Source organism: Aythya fuligula, chromosome 5, assembly GCF_009819795.1.
Source record: "Aythya fuligula isolate bAytFul2 chromosome 5, bAytFul2.pri, whole genome shotgun sequence".
Taxonomy (NCBI): domain Eukaryota; kingdom Metazoa; phylum Chordata; class Aves; order Anseriformes; family Anatidae; genus Aythya; species Aythya fuligula.
Window position 1 is genome coordinate 21,887,818 of NC_045563.1, and position 23,897 is coordinate 21,911,714.

A 23,897-nucleotide genomic window follows, 5' to 3' on the forward strand; every position below is an offset into this window, starting at 1 on the left:
AGCTGTGGGCAGGGGAAGGAATACTAGCACAACTGTGCCCTGAAACGTTCCTGGGGCAGAGCGGTCACAGAAGGCAACTACCTGCATTGCACAACAGCCAGCAAAGACTGCACTGTGTCTGTCCATTCCCTGAAGCTTCTGGGGATCACACACATGCCCAGCCACAAGCCTATCCAATAAAACCTGCCCCAAAATGCCACACGGCCATTAACGCAGGAGTGAAATCAGGCTACATACGCATCCCCAGGAAAGGGGGTCACTTTGGAAGAAAGGCAATGCACAGGATAGTAAAAGACACCATAACTGATAATAAGGGAACCCTACATCCTGAGCCTACAGTCTAATAACCTACAAGTTTTCTTGTCCACCTCCAGCTGTCTTATCCTGCCATTTTTAAGTAACATTCAATGCCAACCACACTTAACTTGACAAATGAAACGCCTCCTACTTCCACTCAAATGACCTGTAGAAGCAGAAACAAGGTAAGCACAGTAACACTCTCATTCAGAAACAAGAAGCAATTCCACATTTCAGAAATGGTCCACAAGTTCACAGGGAAGATCTGATGCAGATTTATTTTACCTTTTTATTTCTTTAGGGCCATTTTGTTGTAGTCGTGCATAAATAGCCAGGAAAAAAGACACTCTAGCAAGGTCTGCTCAAGAATAAACCCTTGGTCATTACAAGAAGAGGAGAGTTCAAGTTCTGCTGACCAAAATTCCTCTGAGCCTACAGAAAGGCAGCTGGCTTGTTCATCAAGCTGGCTGGCATCAAAGTCCAAACCAATCGGGAACTCCACCTCGTCTGGGGTCACCCTTCTGGATCTTCTGCTCTTTCTCTAGATATTTCTTCCTGAAGTCATCAAAAGATTGAGCTTCTTCGTCTTGTTCTTTCTCTGGAAACAGGTTGGGAAACTGAAAGGTTTGTCCTTTGCCCTAAAAAGAAAACAAATGGTCAAAACGGTGCCTTAAGAGGCACTCCCAAGATCTCTTTCCACTGCTCTCCCCAAGATACACATATATCCCTCCTCCACAAGCTAACTTTCAGCCTCTTCTCTTCTGTGTGCAAATTAAGACACTGGCATCTTTCTTTACAGAATGAATGGTCAGGAGATGGACACATCTTCAAGATGCTGAACCACCTCAGAGATGTTGTAGGAGCCACACCGTAAAAGCAAGACGAGCAAAGTAAGTAATTTTGTTAAAGTCATACCATCAGAGGAAATACAGGCAGGGCAAGCATTCATTATATTAATACTTTGGGTATGAGTCGCAGCTATAGCTGTTTAAATCTTGTCTAAGGATCAGAAAGAACAGACCTAGCAGCTGTTACTATGGGGTGTAATGTGGGAATACAGAGTAACAGATATCAGAGGTCTCTTATCAACAGGAATAAAGTCTGCAGTGTAAAATAATTACAGTGGGAACAATCTGTCTAATACATCACTGATGAGATTAAAGTGATTACATCTGCATCAGTCATTCTGCCTAACAGACAAGTCATTTTAGTGTAACATCATCATCAGATCTATGTCTCCCACTTGGAAAATAAACATTTGCTTGGTTTCTGGTTTTTATCTAACAGCAGGAAACCATTATTCTGTGGAAATGTTCTATCCCATTAACATTATCTACTTACTTTTTAGTGGTGTTTGCACTAAGCACAACTTCATTAAACTCAACAGTATCACCCTTCCATTCCTTTGCATTCCATATGGGACTCCGCATAATAAAACTCATAACTGATAGCTCATAACTCTTAAAATTATTCTCCGGAATAGTTACAAATCTTATCATACATTAACTTCTCTGGCAGAATACTACATATAGAAATCTCAACAAAAGCATGCAATTGCTTCAGAGGAACACAGTTTTTTCAGGTCAGCCACTCTTTCTATTTGTGCAATAAAAATAACTGAACCAGAGGCCCAGTTACAAAATGGTTCCACAAAAGAGATAAAATAAGCCTTCCGCAACACGGCTACCTATGCTGCATTTTGAGATAAGAAATGTGACATAATTAAATTAAAAAAAACCCTGCCACCATGTCCCTAACCCAGCTGAATGTGTGCTATGTTCCATTTAGCCATATACACTCAACAGGGTCATTTACAGGTGTGAAAGAATTTAAACCTCAAGCATACACTTTGGAAAGAAAAACCATGACTTATCCCAGTTGAGCTTATCCAGACTAGAATCTAGGAAATATCAACTCATACCCAGCAATGCTCCGGTTGTTTTTGTAGTGCATACTTCTTGGGGGTTTCCTAAGAGCCTGACCATACTACAAAAACAACAAGGGAGCTGCTGTGTACATTGCGCTTTCCTAGATTCTAGCCTGGATAAGATCAAGTGGAACAAATCATGGTTTTCCTTTCCACACCATACACTCGGGGGTTTCAACTCTTTTGTACCTGTAAACTACCACCAGGTATGCTTATAATAGCTGTCCTATGACAACTGAAGCATAGCTCCATTTTGAGGCACAGCAACAGGCCTTATCAATGGCCTTGAACAATCCCAACGCCATAGCCTACTGATGCTCTTCCTGTAGTAGGATCAGCAGCAAGCACCCTTGAGGCAAAGGGCTACCCAAGAGTTTGGCACACTCAAGCATTTGGAAAAGAATTTGTTTACATTACAAAAAATTACTGTATTTTAATTGCACTGCAGGCAGGTTGCTCAGCCCTGTGGGACCCATAGGACAGAGGAGGCCGATTCTAAGGACTCATCCATCCTGGAGAGGAAGCCATTTTAGTGAAACAAGTTGGAAAACAATTCAGGCTAACATGGTAGGCATACCACCTACACTGAAAATTTGAGAACTATTTATGTTGGTAACAGTGTAGTAAGGGGCTGTTCTTGTTATGCAGCACTTCCATTCTGGTATGCTTCCAGCACCAAAGCACTGCTCTTATTGGAGAGTGAAGGAAAGCTGTCCCTAAAGCATACTAACAACGTTCATGGTTAATTCACTAAGCATTGCAAAACAGTCATTATTTTTAAAAGAGGAAAAAAACTAAAAAGGATATGCACAGAAACTATAGTGAAACCAGGCAAACCTTTCAGCTGTTTATCAAAGTGCTCACAGTTCCCATTTCAAGGCTGGTGAAAGTCAAATATTGAGCTGAAAATGTCAATCTGTATCTGGAGTCTTTTAATAAATCAAAATCAGCACAGACAAGTTGGCTCTTTCCAGCTCTTGTTTTGTGAAGAAATTCTGATCTTGGCTGGCAGCCAGACACGATTCGAAACAGCCAAGACATTACACCCTGAGAACTGAAGGTTGATAAATCTTAAGTAACAATACTATGCAGTAACACTGCACTGTAAGACTCTGGAGTGATGAAAGCTGTATGAAAAATAGCTGTTGTGCATGCTCAGTAGCTAGTTTTCATCTTGGGTATTTCAAAATTTCAAAAATACCAAAAGGCATCGACTTACATAAAAGGCTGAGAGTCTATCCAGGCATATTTACATTCGATGCATCTTCAGCATGATGCCAGAGGCTACCAGTTGTTTAGCTCATATGCCACCTTCTCAAAACAATGCCTACCACAGGAATAGAGGGATATCACTCCCTTATGCAGTCCTGCTTAAAGTAGACTTTTTTCTTTGTAAGTTTTCCCTTCCCGACAGCAACCATCTGCCAGCTAAGTTAAATGCCTCCTTCAAATGAAATCCTAACCAAAATAAAGCAAACAACTGAATTTCTACTTCGTTCATCAGTGTGGGTGTTTTACTTGGTTTCCAAACTGCTAGAGCATGAACTACTGGCATATTTAACTAGGAAGCAAAATTTTGCATTCTTATTCCTAACCCTTACATTTATTCAATGTTTTACCTTTTGCAAGCTGTTTAACCAGTCTCCCCTTTCATCACTGATTTATTGAAATTCATAAACTGAAATGGCCTCTGAAAAAGCTAGGATTAGGTCTTTGTTTAGAACTTCTGCCAGCACAGTTACCTTAGTCAGAAGCACAGAGAAAAGTGGAGATGAGAGCAGCCTCTTTTCTGACAGTTGTGCTAAAAGAAAGCACCATAAAAAAGACAAACACTGGGGAAAAAAAAAAAGAAAAAAAAAAAAAGCTATTTTACTCAGATAATTTAGTCTGTCTTGGAATTGGATGGTGAAAAAATTGTTTTACCAGCAGTACAGCAACGTGAGGTGATACCTCTGGAGTCTGTCAGGATAAGCTCTCCCTCCACATCCTCTAATATCTAAATGAGCTCTTATAATGTTAGACAAAGAAAGATAAATAAATAAATGGAGCAATGAAGTCATAGAAGCATTATTAAAGCACCTAAAAATAAAGTCATTGTGATGATTTTACATGTCGGTATTCTAAATTTAGGGCCTTCCCAGAGACCTCCCTTCTTTCTACAAATTCTAAGGTTATGTATAAGTGAGATGTGTGGTCCAGTGTTTAGATTGCAGAAATGGGAGCCATTAAACTTCTGCTCCTGCACAAATCTAATCCTCGTTTCAGCCGTACCCAAATGTAAAACTGATTTATATACATGGTCTTAAGAGGATTCCTTTATTAAATACTAAAACCCTTCAAGATAACAAGAGACCTAAGCACCAAACATATTTTCATCTTAGATGTCAAGTCTTTTTGGTTATAAAGGTTGAAAACACACCTTGTTTCTCTGAGTTTGCAGAAGGAGTTACAACATGAAGTGGTACAAATTGCCTCCATTCATTTTAATGGGAGGTTAAGTGACCACAATTAGGCCTATGAAGTCAAGTGTTAGCCTTTCCACTGCTGAGCCTCATGTCAGAAAATTGCTAGGAGGATTATCCAGCACAAACTCACTTGTACTTTCTGACCTTTGCGTCCTCTGAAAAGTTTAGGAATGGAAGGTCAGCACAGATATTATTGTGTAGGAATGACGCAGCAAACACTGATCATGTAAACAACTGTGAGGTCTTCTGATTATTTAGATAATTGAAGCACTTACTACTGTCCTTCAGAATTAGGAGAAAAGTGATGTTTATAGTATCGTTAACTAAAAAAATGTTGGACTCCCAACAGCACGGGATTCAGTCCAGCAGTAGCAGCAAATGCAGCTCAGTTTAATAATCCAGTGCATTTCAACAATTCTCCTCCTATTGCACTTGGTAACATCTGATGTTAAAACGTATGGCAGAACAGCACTGAAAGCAACTGCAGAACCCACGCAGGAATGACACAGCACACAGGGCATCCAAGTTTCCTCTGAATTCATTACATGTCAAATGAAAACTGCTGTCACATCTGATGTGCAAATGGGTTAATTAATAAGAACATACAGGACACACTAGGCTGGGTTTGAGGAGAAAACATTTGCAAAAATGTTCCCACCGGTGCCATCATTCATGCAGCTAAATAGGTGTTAGTCCTAATGTTGACAAGGTCAGACTCCTTTTTACAGCCATCTCCATTAGATTTCTCAAAACAGGTTTAATTAAAAATAGGTCTGGATTCCAGAGGCTTGTCTACAGTTGAGCTCCCACGGGTGCTAACACCTGTTGAGCTACAGAGTGAGAACCGTGAAGGAGGAGGAGGGGATGTTGTTGTTTTTTTTAATTTCCCTGATGTTGATGCAACTGTAAAGTTTCCCACTGGCTTTTTTTTTTTTTTCTTTTAGTAATATTAGGATAATTACAACTCTATTTGAGTAAAGAGAAAGGCTGCTTAATTACTTTCATTTTAGCTACTTGGAAAAGATACATATTTTTAATTAAAAAATCAAATAGCATTAAAAAGTAGCATTTGATAAGCCTTAAACTTAAACCTTTCTCACCACATTCCAGAAGGGGAAAAAAGGCAGGCAGGCTCTGGAATGGCAAGATATTGTTGATCCACAGCCTTCTATGATTTGAGGTATTTTTTTAGTGTGAAAATATTATGCTTGGACTGGTCATGTATTTGTCCAGTTACAGCCTGAGAATAAAGTAAACAGCTCTGAATCTCCAAGAAATAGTATTTGGAAAGGAAAGGACAACAATTCTTACATATGGAGCAGCTGAGGCACTAATCTGACACCTAAGGGTGTATCGGCTATGACTTCACGTACCCTCCACCTTTGAGACACTTGTGGTAAGCTAATAGATACGTATGTTGTGCTGGGACACATATGATGATGTTTTATGAAGCAGGCAAGCATAACTAGTCATAAGAAATACACTCAATTTCATTCAGGTAAACCACACCAGGACCGCTTCCAAGTCGCACTGGGAAGAGCAATACTTCCACCTAGTGGGCAACAGGAAGATCAACCCAAAACCTTCCAAAAACACATACTTATTTTTCCAGTCATAAGCAGTTTTAACTTGAAACTGGATTAATGAGGGAAAACACAGCTGGTAAAAATGGTGGGAAAGCCCTGCTTCTCTGACTCACGGCAGATGCAAAATAATTCTAATGAAAAAATGGGTTTTACAGTGGTTACCAAACTTTCCTAAATTAGTCAGATATTAACAATGGACTGCATGGGGCCTGTTTTGGCCTGAATCACACCATGAATGAAGGGAAAACCTTCAGTTTCAGAAATGACACTGGGTTTCTGGCCTCACTCACTGTTTAAAGCTGGTGTGAACACAGAACTAGGAGCTCATTGTCTGAGACACCAGAACTACTGAAGAAAAGCAAAGAACAAAAGAGGGGAAAAAAAAAAAAAAAAAAGACAAACCTAAATGTTAGAGCTCACAGACAGCAACAGTAAGAGAAAAGAGAGAAAAGAGGACAGGACAATGTGAAAAGAAAACAGGCAGACCAAGTTTCACTGATGAAATCTAGATAAATGGTCAGAATTCCCTCACTCGGGATGCTGTACAACAAAAAGTAAAATGCAGTCCCCTAACCTAATTCATGGGAGAGATGAAAACATGGCATTCTTTAAAAACTGAGGATGATGTCACTGGATAGGACAACACAGTAAAAGACACCTGCTCTCTCAGGTACCAGAAACACTCCTCAGCCACAGTACCACAGGGCTTTGTGCATTCTCCATTCCACTGCAGTTACCCACAAGGTGATGGCAACTATTCTAGGTTCAGAAGTTTGATCTGAAATGAACATTCAAAGGCACTGCCTTAAATGAGTGGCTTCCTCCATAGAGTAGCAGCATTTGGCTTTCCACTGAATTTATCCGTGGGTTGCAGACTGCTTCCCTTCGCAACTCAGCAGACACAGAAACAAGACTACATTAAATATAGGAAAATAAAAGTTGAGAACTGACCAAGGTTCAGTAGAGATGCATGTCTGCTTCAATCTTGGGGAACAAGCCTCCAAAAGCAATGCCATCACCAGCAAGAGGCTATGGCAATGTAAAGTGCCTGCAATTACCTACTAAGGAATAACACACAGAGAAAGCAACTTGTACAATACAAAATCACTCCTGACATTCAATTCTTCAGCTGTGTTCTTAATAAATCAGTCATACCTGAACTTTCACAGACAAAAACCCTGCACAGGTAATAGCTTTCCCTCCACTAGGGAGAATTTGTCTACTGACACAGGGCCTGTTCCTTGAAAAAGGCATGTGAATTTTACTATCATAATGTAAATCCTGGTGAAGATGACATTGCCTTTAACTTCAGCACAGTGAATCAAGCTTAGTCCTCATCTAAACATAAAACCGTTACTTCCTATTAACGCTGTTTTTTATACTGTTCTTTTAAAGATAAGGGCTGTCTACAAAAACAGAGTCCTCATTTTTCTTTCCACTCCCTTCCCTAGAAAGGGCTTAGAGAATATTTTTCTAAGCTAATTTAAAATCAAAAATTAAAAAAAAAAAATAAATCAGATCTCCCATTGTCTACGCATCTTTAATTTGACCCCAAGTCCTTACAAATTCTTACGCAGTCTTTATGCTGTAAGATCACGCAATGTTCCCCCACACTGACTCCTTGTCCCAGGACAGAGTAACATTGAGCTTGTGTTGCCAACAGCAACTTTGAACTTTTGGTTTTACAACCATAAATAGCATTCCTTTAAAGTAATTTTGGCACGTGAAGGGCTTTTCTATCACTGGTGGCATTTCTTTCTTACTTGTAGACAGGTAAGCCCAAGAGAAGACAGAACTATAATGTGCCCCTGTTATGAAAGAAACTTGTAAGAACATGAAGCACCTTTTCCACTGGGCAACCAATACCCATTTCAGAACCCAGTTTAGCCACAAAGCACACTTGTTAGACATGACTAAAAGCTCTCCAGGGAATACGCCTTAAGTCTTCTTGGAGATCCAAAGAGCTTTAATAAAAAGTTCCCCACCTTTACAATATATTCTTTCACTTACTGGACATTTCAGCAATCAACCACACAAGCCATGAACCTTCCAGCACGGAGAGTACAGGGTCAGCATGAAATTCGCTGACAAAGCAGCGCCATATGACACCAGGCCCTAACTTACATACAGGCCTCAGACACAAATGGTACTAGAAAATAAACAATTTGTTTAAATTTGTTTGTCAAACTAAGTCATTTAAACTAGTGAATGCCTTTATATGTTCTGGAACATATTAAAGAAAATGCCTTCATTAGAGGAGTGGAAGAAACAGTCAGCTAATTGGACAATTCACCAAGCATTACTTGTAGCTTGGCTGACAAAGAGCCCCTTCTTTTCCTGCAAGCATCCATATTAACTCACCAGCTGTACATAGGCAACCTTGTAATCTGGTGTCTTCACTCTCTGATTCTTGTGGTTCCTCTTGTTGTTCGCACCTGCAGAAATGAACAGTCCCATTTTTAACTTTACAGGAATTCCAAGTACCCCAAAGCAAGGCCAAGGTGGGGGGGGGGGGCACCAGTTTTGATTTATTAAGATGGTTAATTCTTCAGCACCAACATAGATACCACACAGCAGTATCAAAATTACTAAAACGTACTGAAGTTGGTAAACTGCTGACATGTAAGGAGAGGAGGCATCACCAGACGTGGGCTGCTGACAGCTGTTGTGCCTTCATGGTCACAAATTTTGCAAAGCAAGGAGGCAAGTCTTCTGAGTAGGGGGGCAGGAGAAATAAACTGTCCTGCCAACATTACCTGCTTCAGAAAGACAAGCATGGAATGACCACGAAGCAGCTTCAAACTTGTCAATTTTTACTGCCCAGCTAATGAGCAGGCTCCACACGTTACCTATCAGAAAATTACATTCTACACCCCAAAAAATCAAAGCACCTTCATTTACTGAAAGTATGCTAAGCACAACTGAGTGGGAAGTTCAATTTACTCCTTGCATGTTAGGCAAACATTAAAGCTGTTGAATTATGAGATGTTCTAAGCCCCTTTCCTCTTTTATTCCTGACATTCTACCACCACTTCCATTAAGTACTGAGGGACTCGACAGTTTTATGGACAAAAGCAATAATTTTTCAGTGCTGTTTGAAATAACATGTTTGCTCTTAGGATTTCATTTAATTTTATTTTTACATAGACACATTGCAGATGATGTTTTCCTTATTTTAGATGCTCTGACTTTTACAACCTTCTCTTGAAGCTTTTTCTTTCATTCTCCATTTTTCACTACGACAGCTCTTTTTCCTTATGCCCTTTTGAATTTGTCCCTACTCTTACCATTATAAACACATCAATCAATTCCTTTGCTAGAATTAGTGCATGCAAAAGAGGAATCCAACCAAAGATGTCCCAACAAACAAGTCACTCTCCATTTGATTAATGCACTGCCTGGTGATCAAAAACATACATGACGTAAAAATATATTCCTGACTTTGCACTACATCCAAAATACAGTCAGAGAAACTCTGGGAAGGGAGGCATTCACACGTAAATGTGACTTTGTAGAATTCTAGCCTAGTTCAATCAGAGATGGGTCCCTCTGTTCCAAGTCTGAGTTCAACATAATTTCAATTAAGAATGACTTTTTAATGGTTCTTTGTGGTGGTGGTGAGGTTTTTTGAGCAATGGTAGTGCAAGGAAGAAATACAGTAAGTGGAAGCATACGAGTCTGTAGTAGAAATGTGGTAACTACAGGTTATGAAAAACCAAAAGTTTGTAAAGATGTGTTTCTGATATTTTGTACTTGTCTAATTGAATAATTTTTTTTCTCTACATATTTCGACTTTAGTTAGACCATAACACCTCCTCTCTGTGCATGCTAGGTAATCTTAACTCTTATTATTTCCTAGACTTAAAAAATAAGTTTAATTGCTAATTTTATTAAAATACATGAAGTAGTTCCTTTGGAAGTGAGACATCCACTGGTCTTCAAGGAGAAATGGTAGCAACTACAAAGGTATTTGTCATGGGTTAGATACAGGTCAAGATTTTAAGACTTTTTAAATTCATTTTTTTATTTTTAAAAATAAACTTTGTTGTAACCTAATAAAAGTATTCAAATATGAAGCACTACATATGAAGTGGTACATAATTGTTTTAAGTAACAATAATAAAAAGAACTGAGCTGGAAGTTGCCACCAGCAACATAGTTTGTAGAAAGCTATTAGACCTTTTGTCATGAAAAGCCTCTTCTGGCTGAAAAGGTAAACTGCATTTATCCCTGAGAATTACTCAACTGCACTTACCATACTGTATTCTGGTCCTCACAGCAGCTACTGGCACATTATAGATTTTTTCAAGGTAATTCTTGATATCCACTTTTGTCATTCTAGGCAACAAAAAAACATTTTGGGGAAAGAAAGAAGGAAAAGTAGAAATATTTAACTAAATTCGGAACATAGCCACAGTATTTAAAGGCAGGTTAACGGTCTGGAATAGGTATGTCTTCCCCTTTCAACCAAGGTAGCTTCACTGCACTGATGTATAAACCCAACATGGAACATACACTGTTACAGCAATTCACGGCCCATAAATTGAAATAATGCTGAACATTTTATTCTCTGGCACCTCAGCAATCAAAACACGAGATGCCTGCTGTACTGGGAGCCAGGGTGGGCTTTCTGACTGCCCGCGCTGAGAATCCTTTCTAAGCTTCTGAACGTGACTTCTAATGTTCCTGGGGCCTGTTGCAGGCATGCGGGCCTTTACATGTAGAAGCAGAGCAGCCAGGACGAAGGAATCCTGCAAAACTAGCATCTGGACACCACCTCTTCTCCTGCTGGCCACCTCCACCACCTCTCCCTTCCTCCTCACCCCACCTCGGGGCAGCCAGAGCCTCCCAGCACCCCGAGAGGAACCAAGCACAGCTCCTGCTTAGCCCAGCGCCCTGAAAGCTCTCCCTGGTGCACAATACCCTTCCTTCAGCCACAGGGGGGGTGCTTTGGGCGCAGGGGGATGCTCCAGAAGCGGCGGGGACCCCCGGGCACCCCGCGGCCGGGCTGCGGCCGCCCTCCCCGTGCACTCACTCCATGGAGACGCGGAACTGCACCGTGTCCTCGGGCTGCGGCACGCCGGGCCGCACCGCCAGCATGAAGAAGTTGGGGCGGAAGATCCGCAGCTGGGGGCCGCCCAGCTGGAACAGCGGGTACCTGCGGGGAGAGGACGCCCGTAAAACACCGGCCAGCGGCACGAAGCCCACCGAGCCCGACCCCGGCCCTCCCCGGCCGCCCTGCCCCGCTCACACAGCCCGCCTGCCGCCCGCCGCCATGGCCGCGGCACGGCCCGGAAGCGCCGCCGCCATGGAGGGGCTCCCGCTCTCGCCCTCTGCTGGAGCGGAGGGGCGACGAGGGTGGTTTTTGTGTATTTTTGATTTTTTTTGGTGTGGTGGTTACCACCTCATTCGCCCTTAGAGGAGGCAGCGGGGTCTCGCCCTCGCCACAGAGAGGATGCGGTGCTTGGGGTGCGCTAGGCACGGGGCAGGGGTGGGGAAACGTGGCTGCGAAATGGCGTCGCTGAGGGAGTTCGTGAAGCGCAGCCCCAAAGGGTGGGACAGCGACAAGCCAGGGGTGCGAGGGACAGGACGTGTCGGGGGTACAGGGTGGCAGCTCTGCAAGAGCTGTGGAAGCCACCTCTGAGCGCCTGACTGCTGTCCTGCCACCTTGACTTCACGCTGTGGGGTGGGACGCCACCATGATTCTCTTTTCCTCACTGACTGGTGAACCAGAGTGTGTAAGCTGGCACCGGGAAAGGCCAGAAGTTTGGTAGGAAGCCTGGTGAGAAGCCTGCAGTAGGCTTCTTTCCAACCAGGAGCTTCTAAGGTCAGCAAAGTGAACAGCAGGCCCCACGCAACCAAGAGCCCACGGCCTGAGTTTGGTGGCAGCCATTTCGTGTCCATGGCCCCATTTGACATCTACATCAAAATAACCAAGTAATTCAGGCTTCACTATTGGATTTTAATACTATATGTAGGTTAAGTGTTTTCAATAAACATTTTAGTGTAATATTTGAATTAACGGTGATCTGTGTTGTGCTGTGACATATGCTTTTAAGAAATGTTGCATACTGAAAACTATGGCGCCTGTGGATTCATTCCTTTACACCCAGTTCTTTGATTCCCTTCAGCACTCAGACTTTTAAGTTTGTTTCAAGTACTTTTGGCATCCAGACTGTCCCACAGATATGAGCTCCCCCAGAACGGAGTTGGCTTTCCTTATTTGCCTGTATGGGACCTGTAAAACTGGCCTCCAGTCCTGTTTTTTGTTAATGATGCCAAACCCCATTTCCACTTGTAGGGCTGGATTAAATATTAAATAAGGATAGCTAAGGTCCAATTCCCAAATGCCATTAAAAAAAAATAAATAAATAAAATAAAAACACCATTCCAGAAAGCTGTCATTGAAGTAGGTACTGGTTGCGCTTTATTTACAAAATCCAGAGATTTGTACACAGCAATCTACAGGACAGCATAGGGCTGGTATCAGGAGGGTAAAGGACATGCTCAGCAGGAATTGAAGATGCCAGCAAGGAGTCACCTCAGTTCCGCAGGGAACCTGCTTCCTTTTGGCTGAGGAAGCCACCAGACCCCTCCAGGAAGAAAAGGAAGAAAAGCAGCAGCAATAGCCAACCCAGGCTGATGTTGCAATTTTTGTTATCGCTGAGGCATGGGAACACAAGTGGTTTGTGAAGGAAGAAAGAGGAGACCAGCAGCGTTTCGGCATGTCACTAAGGGCCATCCTGCCTGGTTCTTTACTTCCAGCGCCCACCGACCTTCCCCTTGGCTCCTGCCTTCTTGCTGCTACAATACAAAATGAAAGAAAAACATGTCAGTGTGAAAGAATTGGTCCATGGTGACCACTACTCATTTCTGACTCTCATCTTAGCATCAAGCTTCTTCCTTCTTTCACATGTTGGGCATATCCATTATAGAGCACATCCTGAGAAAAACATTGCATATGTTGTGGAAAGAGGTTCCACCTCAGGCTCTCAGCGAAAGACTAGGATGTGCATTCCTGAAAGGTGGTCCCTTCCAGATTCCTGCATTAACAGGACACAAGTTCGTGTGATTTCAAAACTAAGTGACAAGCCTATCCAAGCACAGATTTGATGTTTCCTGAATTCAAATTTGCTCTCATCTGGATTTTATGATTTAGTTCTGTTTCTGGAGAAAACTTCCTCCTCATCAGAGATCTTTAGTCAAATCCCCCAGATGCCCTAGTTAAAAAAAAAAAGTGGAAGTGGAGACAAAACACTGAACCGTAATTTATACACAACTAAGAACTGCTTTGCTCTAGCACAGCCAGAGAGACTACTTCCTTGTGTCATGAGAGCAAGAATCTCCAAAACTATGCGGACTTTAGGTCACCCCTCACATCAATATTCCCATCTTGCTTATAGCGTGTGTGGGAGCAGTCCAGCTACAGCCCCCACACAAAGCAAACTCTCTCCAAACAGTATCTTCTTGCACACAGAAGGGCAATCCTGCATGCAAGCCACTTACCTTCTGTCTGAGAAAATGGCACGCCTGGAGCCAGAGAGGGGCCAGGCGTGAAGTTAGTCAGGTTAGATTCTGAACTGGCTCCCATAGGTAAAACCTTGGCACAACACACCACCAAACCCTTGCATCTCACACGTAGGATGAAGAGGCTGCTTCTTGAACAAAAGCACATGCAAACTGCGGGCACATCTTTGACACAGAAGAGCATGGGATTGCGGGGACAGGCACGACATGTTGGGGCCTTGCCATCAACAAGGAGGCCTGCTTTGGAACCACTGATTCCTCCAGAGAGCAGAGAAAGATGAGGAAGACACATCTGGGGAGGTTTTTGTAGTGCTGCTCCATTTGTTCAAGAGCACTAGCCATGTTTATGTGAGGATATAACACAGTGACACAGACGTACACAGAGTGGATACTTTACCTTTTGACCAAGTTAGACTTGATCTATTTGAAAAACTGACCCTTTGCATTAGAGATGGTCGAATGTTTTCTGCTTATTTAAAATTCCTCTCAGTGTCCCTTTTTGGCAGACTTCCCACAGGTTCAAAATCCAGTAGAGGAACTGTATAGCTCCTCAAACGAAGGCAGAGTCCTTTTATCTCCACAAACGCCTGTGATGTTTGATGTTATGCCTAACCTTTAGAATGTGCTTAAGGAGACTTAATAACAGTGTGAAGCAAAAGGATCACTTGATCCTTGTATAACACGTCAGCAGACATTGCTTTGGAATGCTACAGTCTGTTTTGGATAGAAATGCAAATATGCAGAAATCTCATGAGCTGCGGGCTTTCCAGTGCAACCTTTTCAAATGTTCTCCTATTGCACTAAGACTGTGCTGTGTCTTTTGAGGGAACAAATATGCATTAATGGTACAGCTTGTTGTGGGTGGTGTGGCAGTGCCCCTCAAAAGAGCAGCAACACCCATACAAACCATGACACCACCCAAGTTCACTGCACAGATGTAGAATAGTTAAAGATACAAGACTCAGAAAAAATCTAATTAAATATAAGTCATATGGAGAGGGAAAGTGAGAGAAGAGAGATGAGTGAAAAGAACTCACAACATGATGTTAGTCTTGTTACACACCATTCGCAGCAACCACTTGTTTACCCTTCATAAGCAAGGGTTGTCTCCCCTTGTGTTTTCAAAGCACCTCAGTCAGGTGTTTGAAAACCCCAGCAATTAGCAGATGGAGATTTTGCAGACATGGTGTGAAGAAACACAATTTTTCTTTACTAGCTGTTATGTTCACTTCATTTTCCCCTTCATTTTCTCAACATGAGGCAGGATGGGAGTTACCCTTCTACCTTTCGCCTCATTTCATTGCAGCAAGAAAATGTTGGTGTTGAGGCTGAAGTGAATACTTTGAACACTGAGAAGATATCCCCAGCCAGGAGCTAGGAGGGGATACGGGTACTTACTGTTTCTGAGCCTGATCAATCCGGTTCCTGAGGGTGACAATCTGAAAACAACATACATGACCAGGGGTTTTAGAGATAAAGAAACCTTGTTCCCTCATGGAGAGAAGAGTTTTACCTGCTGAAGAGCTGGAAACAGGTGCCTGTGATAGGAATCAATACTTCCTTTGAAATAAAAGCTCACCCTTGCTTGAAGGAGAAAAATGTTGTTCCTTGGCTATAAATCTTCAAACTAATTTCACATTTCAAGGGAAAGATGAGCTAGAATTTTATAGTCCTTATTAGTTGAATCCCAATCTATATGAATTAATTTACTGTGAACTCACATGTCAAACTGCAGACAAGTGAACTCAAATGACTCTCACCTTGGCCAGCTGGAAAGCTGTTGGATGGCCTCATCTCCCCATATGCATTGACCTCATCTTACTTTTCCCCTACTACACATTAGGAAAAGTGTAAGCTCAAAGAGCTTTGGTGGACCTTGTATGGGGACCTCAATAATGCAGGTCACACATTCTGCCAGAGTGCCTTTGTTGGCTGTCAGAGGAGGAGGTGAGGAGCTTGCAGCAGTCATCATCTTCCTAGCCACTCATCTAATATGAGAGGAAGACTTTTGAAGTGCTGAAGATGGCACTATTCAAGGAGAGCTTCAGCAACCACAGAGGAAAAGGTTGGAGTGGGGACTCTGAACATCTTCTCAAGTTCTGCTGGTTACTTCCAGCCACTATGCTCCTGACAAGATGGAGTAAAGATGTGTTTTGCAACGGGTAAACTGTAGCTTCCAACCTGAAGCATTGCAAAGCAAACACCTACCTTTCACTGCATATTGTGGCCTGACTCAGCATCTCAATCCTGGCCCATAGCCCTAGACTCCCTCCTGAAATCCCAGGACTTCAGTGCAGATAGCAGACAAGCCCTAAAGAACTCATGATCTTTTTCCCCTTCACCTTCTTGATTGTAACCAAGTGAAGGATCTACCTAGGTTCTACCTGGTTTTCCTTGGGTGAGAAAATGCACTTTCCAAAACATATGCTTTGCTTCTGCTTTTGGTGTAATTCAAAATTCTCCACTGCCTCTGCATGTCCAAGAACTGATGACCCAATATTTCAATATTTTAAGTGGCACTTGACATTCGCCACACGCGAAATGAGAAAAAAAAAAAAAAAAAAAAAAAAAGTCATACACCCAGGCTGGCCCAACAACCGGTGTTTCCTATCTCATGTCTTTCCATGGCAAACAGAAACGAGAGACTGAAACATTAGCAGGAACAAGACAACACAAGGAAGGAAAGATCAGCAGATCAGTTGCTTTTGTACTTACTCGTGGAAGTTTTATCTGCTGCAGCAGTTTTAAATTGTTTATTGCAACTCAGTATTTTTCCCAGGTGTGGAGGAGAACCAGCTGTGTCTTCAGCTTGACCCAGAGACTTAAGACTTACCTTCACGGACAACCTTGCCATAGTGACCATAGCACACTCTCCAAGGAAGCACCAAAGAGCAGCAGACACTAGAGCTGAAGAACAGCTCCATTCCTGCTTGTCCCAGTTCCTTCCTTTGTCTCTCCCTTGTGTCCTTGCTTGTGTCCTTCATTCCCTTTGCTGCTTGCACTTACCTTTCCCCTCACTTTCCTTTCCTGCTGTCACCTTCCCTTTGTTCTCCAATTTTTCTTCTCACATCTCAGCTGTGCATCCTTCTACTCTGCAATTCTTTGCACTTTGTGTCCTTGATTCTTCTCATCAGCCACCCATCTCTTTATCTGTATAGAGGCCTCATGCCACAGCACATTTCTCCCCTGCCACTGCCTTAATTCCTGTTGTGCCTCATGTTATCCTTAACTTGCCCTTTCCAGTTGGAGCTAGCATGTGGCCACAAAGTGAAGAATCTTCCACACCCCATACTATTCTTTTCTGTGGAGCCCAAGATGCTACTTATGCATCCCTAAGCTTCTGCACGTACCTCAGGTGCATCGGGGTGGCTCTCCTATGCAAATACAACTGGACATTTGGATGGAGAATTATTTTCAGTGGTGGCCTGCGTGGGTTGCATTTCTTTACCTGCATCCTTGTTGGACCCTGACTCTTCTCCTAAATCACTTCATCTCTTTTCAAAGAACAGAAAGGGAGAGAAAAAGGAAGTGAAGGGAGACGTACAAGATTCATTTTCTCTTTTCCCTCTGCACTTGGAGCCAAGTGCCAGTTTCTGTCTGGCACCTGGCCTCCGACCATGCGGCAGGCTCATGCATTTTGTAGCCTTTGCTGCTGCTGTTACACAGGCAAATTCATTGTACTTACAACTTGGAAAGCTCCTGCAGCCTGCAACGCATTGTTAAAATCTAAGAGAGATTGAGATAGTTACGTTGGTGTTGCTCATTCCCTGTCAGTGTGTCTGTGGGACTGGGAATTGAAAGAGAGTAAGACGGAGAGAGATCCAGTAGGATTTCTCAGCCACTGGAACCTGGTGTAGGGGATTGCAGACTGTGACTGTGAAGGAAAGCCATCGGCTTTGTGTTACCCTATGGCACTGCAGTCAGGTGCTCCTGTCTGGAGACAGGTTTCAGTAACTCCAGAGAGCTCAGTCCACAAGGAATCTGTCTGGGATGGGAATAAAACTTAAAATGTTCAAGTGTGAAGCCAAAGATGGGTTTAAAAATATTACTTTTCAATGGAGATGAGCAAATTGAGAGTGTGCTTTTTTTTTATTTTTATTTTTTTTTTGTAACACAGTTACCTATAGATAAACAAGAATGAGCAAGAAGTGTTTGAGTGGGTCTATTTTGTCTATTTTCCATCAGGATTGGCTTTCCATGAAGGACTGAAAGCCTTGAGAGTGGTCTATACAATTTCAGCCTAAAATGTGAAATCCAGACCAAGTACATTAGGGGAACTGTAGTTCCAGGTGCCTTCTGCTTAAATATTCCAAAAGGGCACTGGAGAACCAAATCGTATTGCCACTGCATGGCTTTTGCCAGAACAATGTCAAAGATTTTTATATTTTGGATCTAGTGCCACTAGAAAAATGGCTTTTTAACTCACCTCATATTTTTTCCTCTTGATCTGCTCTGTAAAGTCATACTTTTCAGTCTCCAGCTGGTATAACCAGTCCCACAGTTCCTTAGCCTTGTCCCTGTGTGTTTGTGGGGAGAAGGCAATAGGAGAAACACATCACATCCTGTATTTTCTAGTTTTCATTTCACTTTTCACATTTTATTCAGTGCAGTTCACACATTATCCTCTGAAAACTACTGACCTCTGAAAGCTGGTCAAGGGCACACGTTTCTCACCTTCTCACCTGAGAACCTTTTAGCCTTGTGCTCTTTCATGTACCATGCACTAATGTCTTTCTGACAGATTTAATTTTCCCCCTAATTCTTAATGAGAGAAAGAGTCCAGGGGGATTAGATGAGAAGGAATGAAGGCTGAATGCCCCAGGGATGAGCAGAGCAGCTGCCATTGTGCAATCTCATCCATTCCAGGGATGAGGTGAGCCAGCCTGGTCCTTCAGTCACATGTAAACTCCAGTGTGTGGAGTCCAGGCCGTCATCTGAAGACTTCTCTGCACCAGAGCACTTGGCCCCCAAGCCTTCAGCCTCAGTGGATATCCGTACCCATACCTTATAGCAGCTCTAACTCACCCTGGGAATGCTGTTGTAACACAGATCCCAGTCTGAGGGTTTGTTCAGCTATCTCAGAGCTGGGTTTAGAGTTTGTACCTAGGCCAGTAGATGGCTTATCTTAATTAACAGGAGAGGCAACTGAAGCTATACCAACAGCATGGCTAGATGGCTACCAAGCCATTTCAATAATACCCCATCCCATTTCCCTCTGTTCTCCAGGTCAAGGAAAGGCAGAACTTAACATTGTCCCTTGATGAATTTTAAGGAAGGCCCCCTCCTCTCCCTCATTCTTTCACTAGAGAAGACCCCAGGACAGTGAGACCAAATTTCAGTGGATTATATTACAGTGAGTGAGTGTAGGCATGTTACCTCAGCTTGTCTTCATTCAGGTGGTCGATGTTCAAGGGCTTGCGCCTCTCGGCCAGGACCTTCTTCTTCGTCTCTCTAGCTGTTTGCTTCTTCCCTCTCTTCTGGTCAGCCTGTTTTCAGAACATAATTAATGTCAGACTGCAGACATTCATGCTGAATGAAATTAGCTCAATGATGGAGAATGTAAGACAAACCACTAGAGATCCAGAAGAAGGAAAGTCAAGCTTTTTTTCTTGACTTGTAATAAAGACTGTTCCCTGTCAACCCAGTGGCTTAACACTTCCATATTTTTTCCACTGCTCCATGCTTTTTACCTTTGCCAGATAGCTGCTGTATGTGGCACCCATGGAGGACAGAGCCTTCTTCTTCTTGAGATCATCCTCAGCCTTTCTCTTGGCATCTTCCTCCTCTCTGCGTGCCTTTTCCTCCTGTGGAGTGCAGCACACAGAAGCACATTACTCGAGGGGAGACCCACAGCTCCTCCAGCAACCAGAGTCACTGCAGGGAACGTGATCAGATAAGGTGTTGAGGGGAACTGGCAACTCTCATGTCCCACCCTTGATTTAATAGGGTGGTCATTTCTTCTCTGTGATGCAGATCTCGGCATCAAATCTCTTCCAGTGTGATGCTGAGACAGAGACAGACACAAAGACACTTACCGCAAGCCTCGCCTGACGCTCCTTCTCCTTCTCAGCCCGGATTCTCTGTTGCTCTGCTCTTTCAGCTCTGCGCTTCTCCTGCAAGAAGCGGTGACAGAGGCATGGAGCCATCACTGTGGCTTCATCCACCTCCCATATTACCCCACCAGCACCAAGAGTTTTGGTGTGCAGGGAGTGAGCCACTTGCTCCCCTGCCAGGACGTGCAGGATGGGGCTAACCTGCAATTCCCAGTGGTAAAACTGGGCAGAGGGAGGAGGCAGAGGTGGGAGTAAACCATTTAGGGATGGTGTGAACTATCATTTCTATGCATGACAACGCAGTTTTCTACCGAAGTGTCTGGATTAATGGGTTCAACTTCTCATCCAGATCTCTCAGTCTAGCACAGTGAACAAGCAGTACAAGGACTCACAATTCTCTCCTTGAGGGCAACAAGCTCTTCCTCTTCCTTTCTCCTGGCTTCAAAGTGGCTGTCGATCAAGGCCTGCAGTTCAATCAGGTCTTTGTTCTGCCTTTTCTTTTGGATGTCCTAGAAGAGCAGAAGAAGGCTTTAGGCAAGCCCATATTTCTCCAGGATTGTGCCCTGGAGACTCCCAGCACCCCACCTTCATGCACAGAAACAAAGGCAGAAAGTGTCTGTGGTTATCCATGGATTAGCTTAAGTGGCTCTTGGTGCAGGTCAGAGACAGAGACTCATCCAAGTGACAGTCAGGAGACCAGCAGGGAGCAGGACTCCCATCTTCTATTTCCCTACACTGAATTTTATCCTTGGCTTTGCTTAGCTGCCTCCTCTTTGCAGGTACAGAGCTCAGCTTGAGGGTCGGGATATGAGTCTTACCTAGAAAACATCCCTGCATTTTGGGTACAACAGACATGTCTGCAGAGACTTTTGACATCAGAGGTTCTTCATTTTTCTATCAGATTTTTATAGAGCCATTTGGATCTGTATTGTTAACTTTTGTTATTATTTCAGGTAGAGTTTCTCAGCAACAGCTAAGCATAGACCCGCTTTATTTCAATCTGCCCTGTAAGTCTGAAACCATTTACAGCAGTGGGACAGGGGACATGAGAGCTCCTAAAACTCTTTCTCTGTTTTTCATGTATTAGCTTCAAAGATTTGAGGAAGGAAAAATAAATAAATAAATAAATAAATATTTTAGGTTGGTCCTAATAACAAATATATCCAAAGGGTTTCAGGAAGCAGAAGATAGTGTTTCACTGAAAACAGGCAGCAAAGCATCCATCTTTCTATCCTTGGCTTTATCCTCAGCTATATCCAATACAGGAGGAGTTATGTCGGTTTCCACATGTGTGTGACAGGTACGAGCGGACAAATACACACAGCCTCAGGAGTACTTACATCAAAATCTACTTTCTCACCCTCGGGTATTTTAGGAGCAGTTAGTCTGCAGAGAGACAAGGGAAAAAAAAAAAAAAAAAAAAGAGAATTTTCTTGTTAAAAAATAGTCAGCTTTTTAAAGAGCAGGTTCTGAACTGATCTGCTCTTGGGAATGATGCTGACAAGGAGAAATGTTAATGGAGATGCAGAGGTGTGAAACAGCAAGTCAATTGAAAACTACTCCAGAAAGCATTAGGGACCTGTGAACTTCATGGAAGGTTGTGCAGGACAGGGACACGCCCCTAAAAACTCTTTCTATTCCCAAAATCTGTGGTCATTCCCTACCACATGGGAACATGGTGGCTTCCAAAGCTGTCGGTGCAGTGCTGCACGCTTAGTTCTGGGCATTCAGTGCAGTGGGAAAGGAAGGTCCTTAAGAAACCTCCATTAAGCTCTAGCCAGCCCTGCCCAACATTTGCCATCCTTCCTGTTGTCCGCAGCCCTGGATGGATGGGCAGCTTCCCAGCCATGGGCTCTCACAAAAAATTTACTGCAGAGCCACCTCCTTTCCATGGAAAGCTGTGAGACTTGGACAATTTCACCAACTCCATCAGGAATTGGTCTTAAGACCCTGGCCAGTAACTACTGCTAAGGCGTCCTCTGGCAGGAGCAGGCAGCCTGGAAAGGCACATAGAAATGGCTGGATGTTGCACGAGGGAGGGTTGCACAAAGGTTAATGGCCATTTGCCCAACAGACACTGTACGGGCTTCTGCTAGATCAGAAAAAAATGATCCCAGGGTTTTGAAACCCCCTGCCCTTCATACTTACTTTATTCTGGGCTTCTCCTCTGTATTTGGAAGCATGGAGCAAAACAGGAAGGGAAAAAGAGGGAGAACAGTTAGAACAACAGAGATCATGCCAGCTGCTAAAGTAAAAGGAGGGAAGGGAAATTCAATCTTAGGGGAAACATCCCAAAGAAACTGGTTAAATCGCACATACTTCCAAAAGAAACACACACACTCACACACCCCTTTCTGCTAGGAGAGAATGTGTTTTTTACCCTTAAAACAGAATTTGGCAGAAAAGAATCAAGAGATTGTATGAAAATCCCAAATGTAGCATCTGGAAGGCAATGGTTTCATGTAAATGCTAAATTATTTTTCTCAAACCGTTCTGACCAAAGCTCCGAGGAGGACAGCTGGGCTGGAGGGTGGAAGAAAACATTGCCTCTTTCAATCAACACTTCCCTCACTGAAGTTAACCTGAATTCTGAGTGGCGACAACGATAAATAGGTTTGGCTTAAATGCCTCACTTGGGGGCCGGGCGGGAAAAAGCCTGATGCCACGCATTTTCTCTCTGCCCACTGGCTCCTAAGATAGCTTAGGGCATGTATCCCTGAGATGTCTTGGTGCCATGGGGAGGATGTTTCTTTTGTACAGAATGGTGGCCCTCAAACCCAGCCTGCCAAGACCATCCTCTCTTAGTGAGCATCCTCTCCTGCTGAGGTACATGCCAAATTCACGTAAATGTTAATTATGATGACTCCGCATCCCCAGGAAAGGTATAACAGCCTGGTGGGAAGGCTAAACCATTACAGACTGCCAGCTCTGGGCCCAGTGGCAGTCAGAGGTGTCCCCCTGCCACAGGTGACCTTTCCCTGGCTCTCAGAAACGTGCTGCCCTAGGAGCTACTTGCTTAACGTATGTGCTTGCGATCAGTCCCCCTCCCTGCTCTGCTTTTTGAACTTCAGCTGTTAGCCCCAGTGTAACGCCGCTCAGTTCAGCACTGTCTGTCTCACAAATAGGAGTGAATTAAACCTACGTGTTTATTCTGGCCCTGTCTCACAGGGACCCAGGTTGACTTTCATAACCACACGCTACGTTTGAACTTTCAGAGATGCTGGATTTTGCTGTACAAGACTCTCTCTGTGTTGGTTCAGTGGGAGGAACTGAAATAAAAAGCTCACAGCCTATTGAATCTGGTAAAAACAGGCAGCTTATTAAAGGAAAATTAAAACTAGCCTCCCTCAGGAGCAGCTGCGTGAGCCTGGTTATCCGTATCGTGATACAGAAAGCTATTATACTATATTTTTTCAAGTGCTTATTTGCATCCATCTATTTTGGGACTGATGGAGGAAATTGGGGAGAGCAAGTGGAACAGAGTAGAATAAAATAAAATCAAACATTTTAAGGGAATAAATAGAAAAACTGGAACTGAAAAATATCTAGCGGAGATGCTTGCAAGGATGTTGGATAATCAAAACTGGAGGAGATTACTGGAAATAGGTAACTGGAATAATTAAGAGAAAAGATGTGAGAGATGAATAAAAAAGATCAGAAACCAAGCTTTCCTTTCTCTCACACTTTCCCATATCAATTTCAGTAATGAAATTTTGGAAGTAGACACTTTTCTCATTTACTGCAAGAACACTGCCTACCAAAACATATCTCAGCTGAGGCCTCTAAATGCCAAAGCAATGCTAATAAAATAAACAGCAAGTAATTAGAAAAGTGTTTTAGAGCACTCATATAAAGGAAACCACAAATCGCTCCTGAAGAAAAATACTATTAGGCAAAAATGCACTTCTATATTTCTCTGGTTATTTTTTTTAATTGTTTTGCTTTTCAAATAACCAGTGAGCTTCTTAAAATATAAGTTGAATTGTTTTGTTTTAGATCTGGAAAGAGAAAAAGTAGTCACGATTAACCAGTCTGCTAGGGA

The 23,897-nt window shown here is 43.0% G+C and overlaps 2 protein-coding genes across 2 annotated transcripts; both read right to left on the reverse strand.

The window, feature by feature from the left end:
* Positions 1–548: 548 nt before the first annotated feature.
* MRPL23 (mitochondrial ribosomal protein L23) lies at positions 549–11,570 on the reverse strand. The gene is made up of 5 exons (XM_032189183.1): positions 11,527–11,570; positions 11,311–11,433; positions 10,531–10,613; positions 8,637–8,710; positions 549–935 (listed from the first exon to the last, which is right to left on the reverse strand). The coding sequence occupies exons 1-5, from the start codon at positions 11,550–11,552 to the stop codon at positions 771–773; spliced, it is 471 nt and encodes a 156-aa protein (XP_032045074.1). The 5' UTR covers positions 11,553–11,570; the 3' UTR covers positions 549–770.
* Positions 11,571–12,899: 1,329 nt separating this feature from the next.
* Positions 12,900–22,038, reverse strand: TNNT3 (troponin T3, fast skeletal type). Its single transcript, XM_032187959.1, has 9 exons — positions 22,004–22,038; positions 21,196–21,241; positions 20,248–20,364; positions 19,838–19,915; positions 19,493–19,606; positions 19,179–19,288; positions 18,229–18,319; positions 15,201–15,241; positions 12,900–13,079 (listed from the first exon to the last, which is right to left on the reverse strand). Exons 1-9 carry the CDS (start codon positions 22,036–22,038, stop codon positions 13,031–13,033), a joined length of 681 nt encoding a protein of 226 aa, XP_032043850.1. The 3' UTR covers positions 12,900–13,030.
* Positions 22,039–23,897: the final 1,859 nt, after the last annotated feature.

What these genes read in the sequence shown, in the direction of transcription:
- TNNT3 (XM_032187959.1), bottom strand. Translation starts at nt 22,038, where the DNA reads ATGCTTCCAAATACAGAGGAGAAGCCCAGAATAAA. An exon ending in GTGAGAAAGTAGATTTTGAT is followed by an intron (nt 20,365 to 21,195) that starts GTAAGTACTCCT and finishes CTGCTCTTCTAG; the next exon opens with GACATCCAAAAGAAAAGGCA. An exon ending in TCAAGAGGAAAAAATATGAG is followed by an intron (nt 15,242 to 18,228) that starts GTGAGTTAAAAA and finishes TGTTGTTTTCAG; the next exon opens with ATTGTCACCCTCAGGAACCG.
- MRPL23 (XM_032189183.1), bottom strand. Translation starts at nt 11,552, where the DNA reads ATGGCGGCGGGCGGCAGGCGGGCTGT. An exon ending in CAGTTCCGCGTCTCCATGGA is followed by an intron (nt 10,614 to 11,310) that starts GTGAGTGCACGG and finishes TTTGTTGCCTAG; the next exon opens with AATGACAAAAGTGGATATCA. An exon ending in AGGTTGCCTATGTACAGCTG is followed by an intron (nt 936 to 8,636) that starts GTGAGTTAATAT and finishes TTTTCTTTTTAG; the next exon opens with GGCAAAGGACAAACCTTTCA.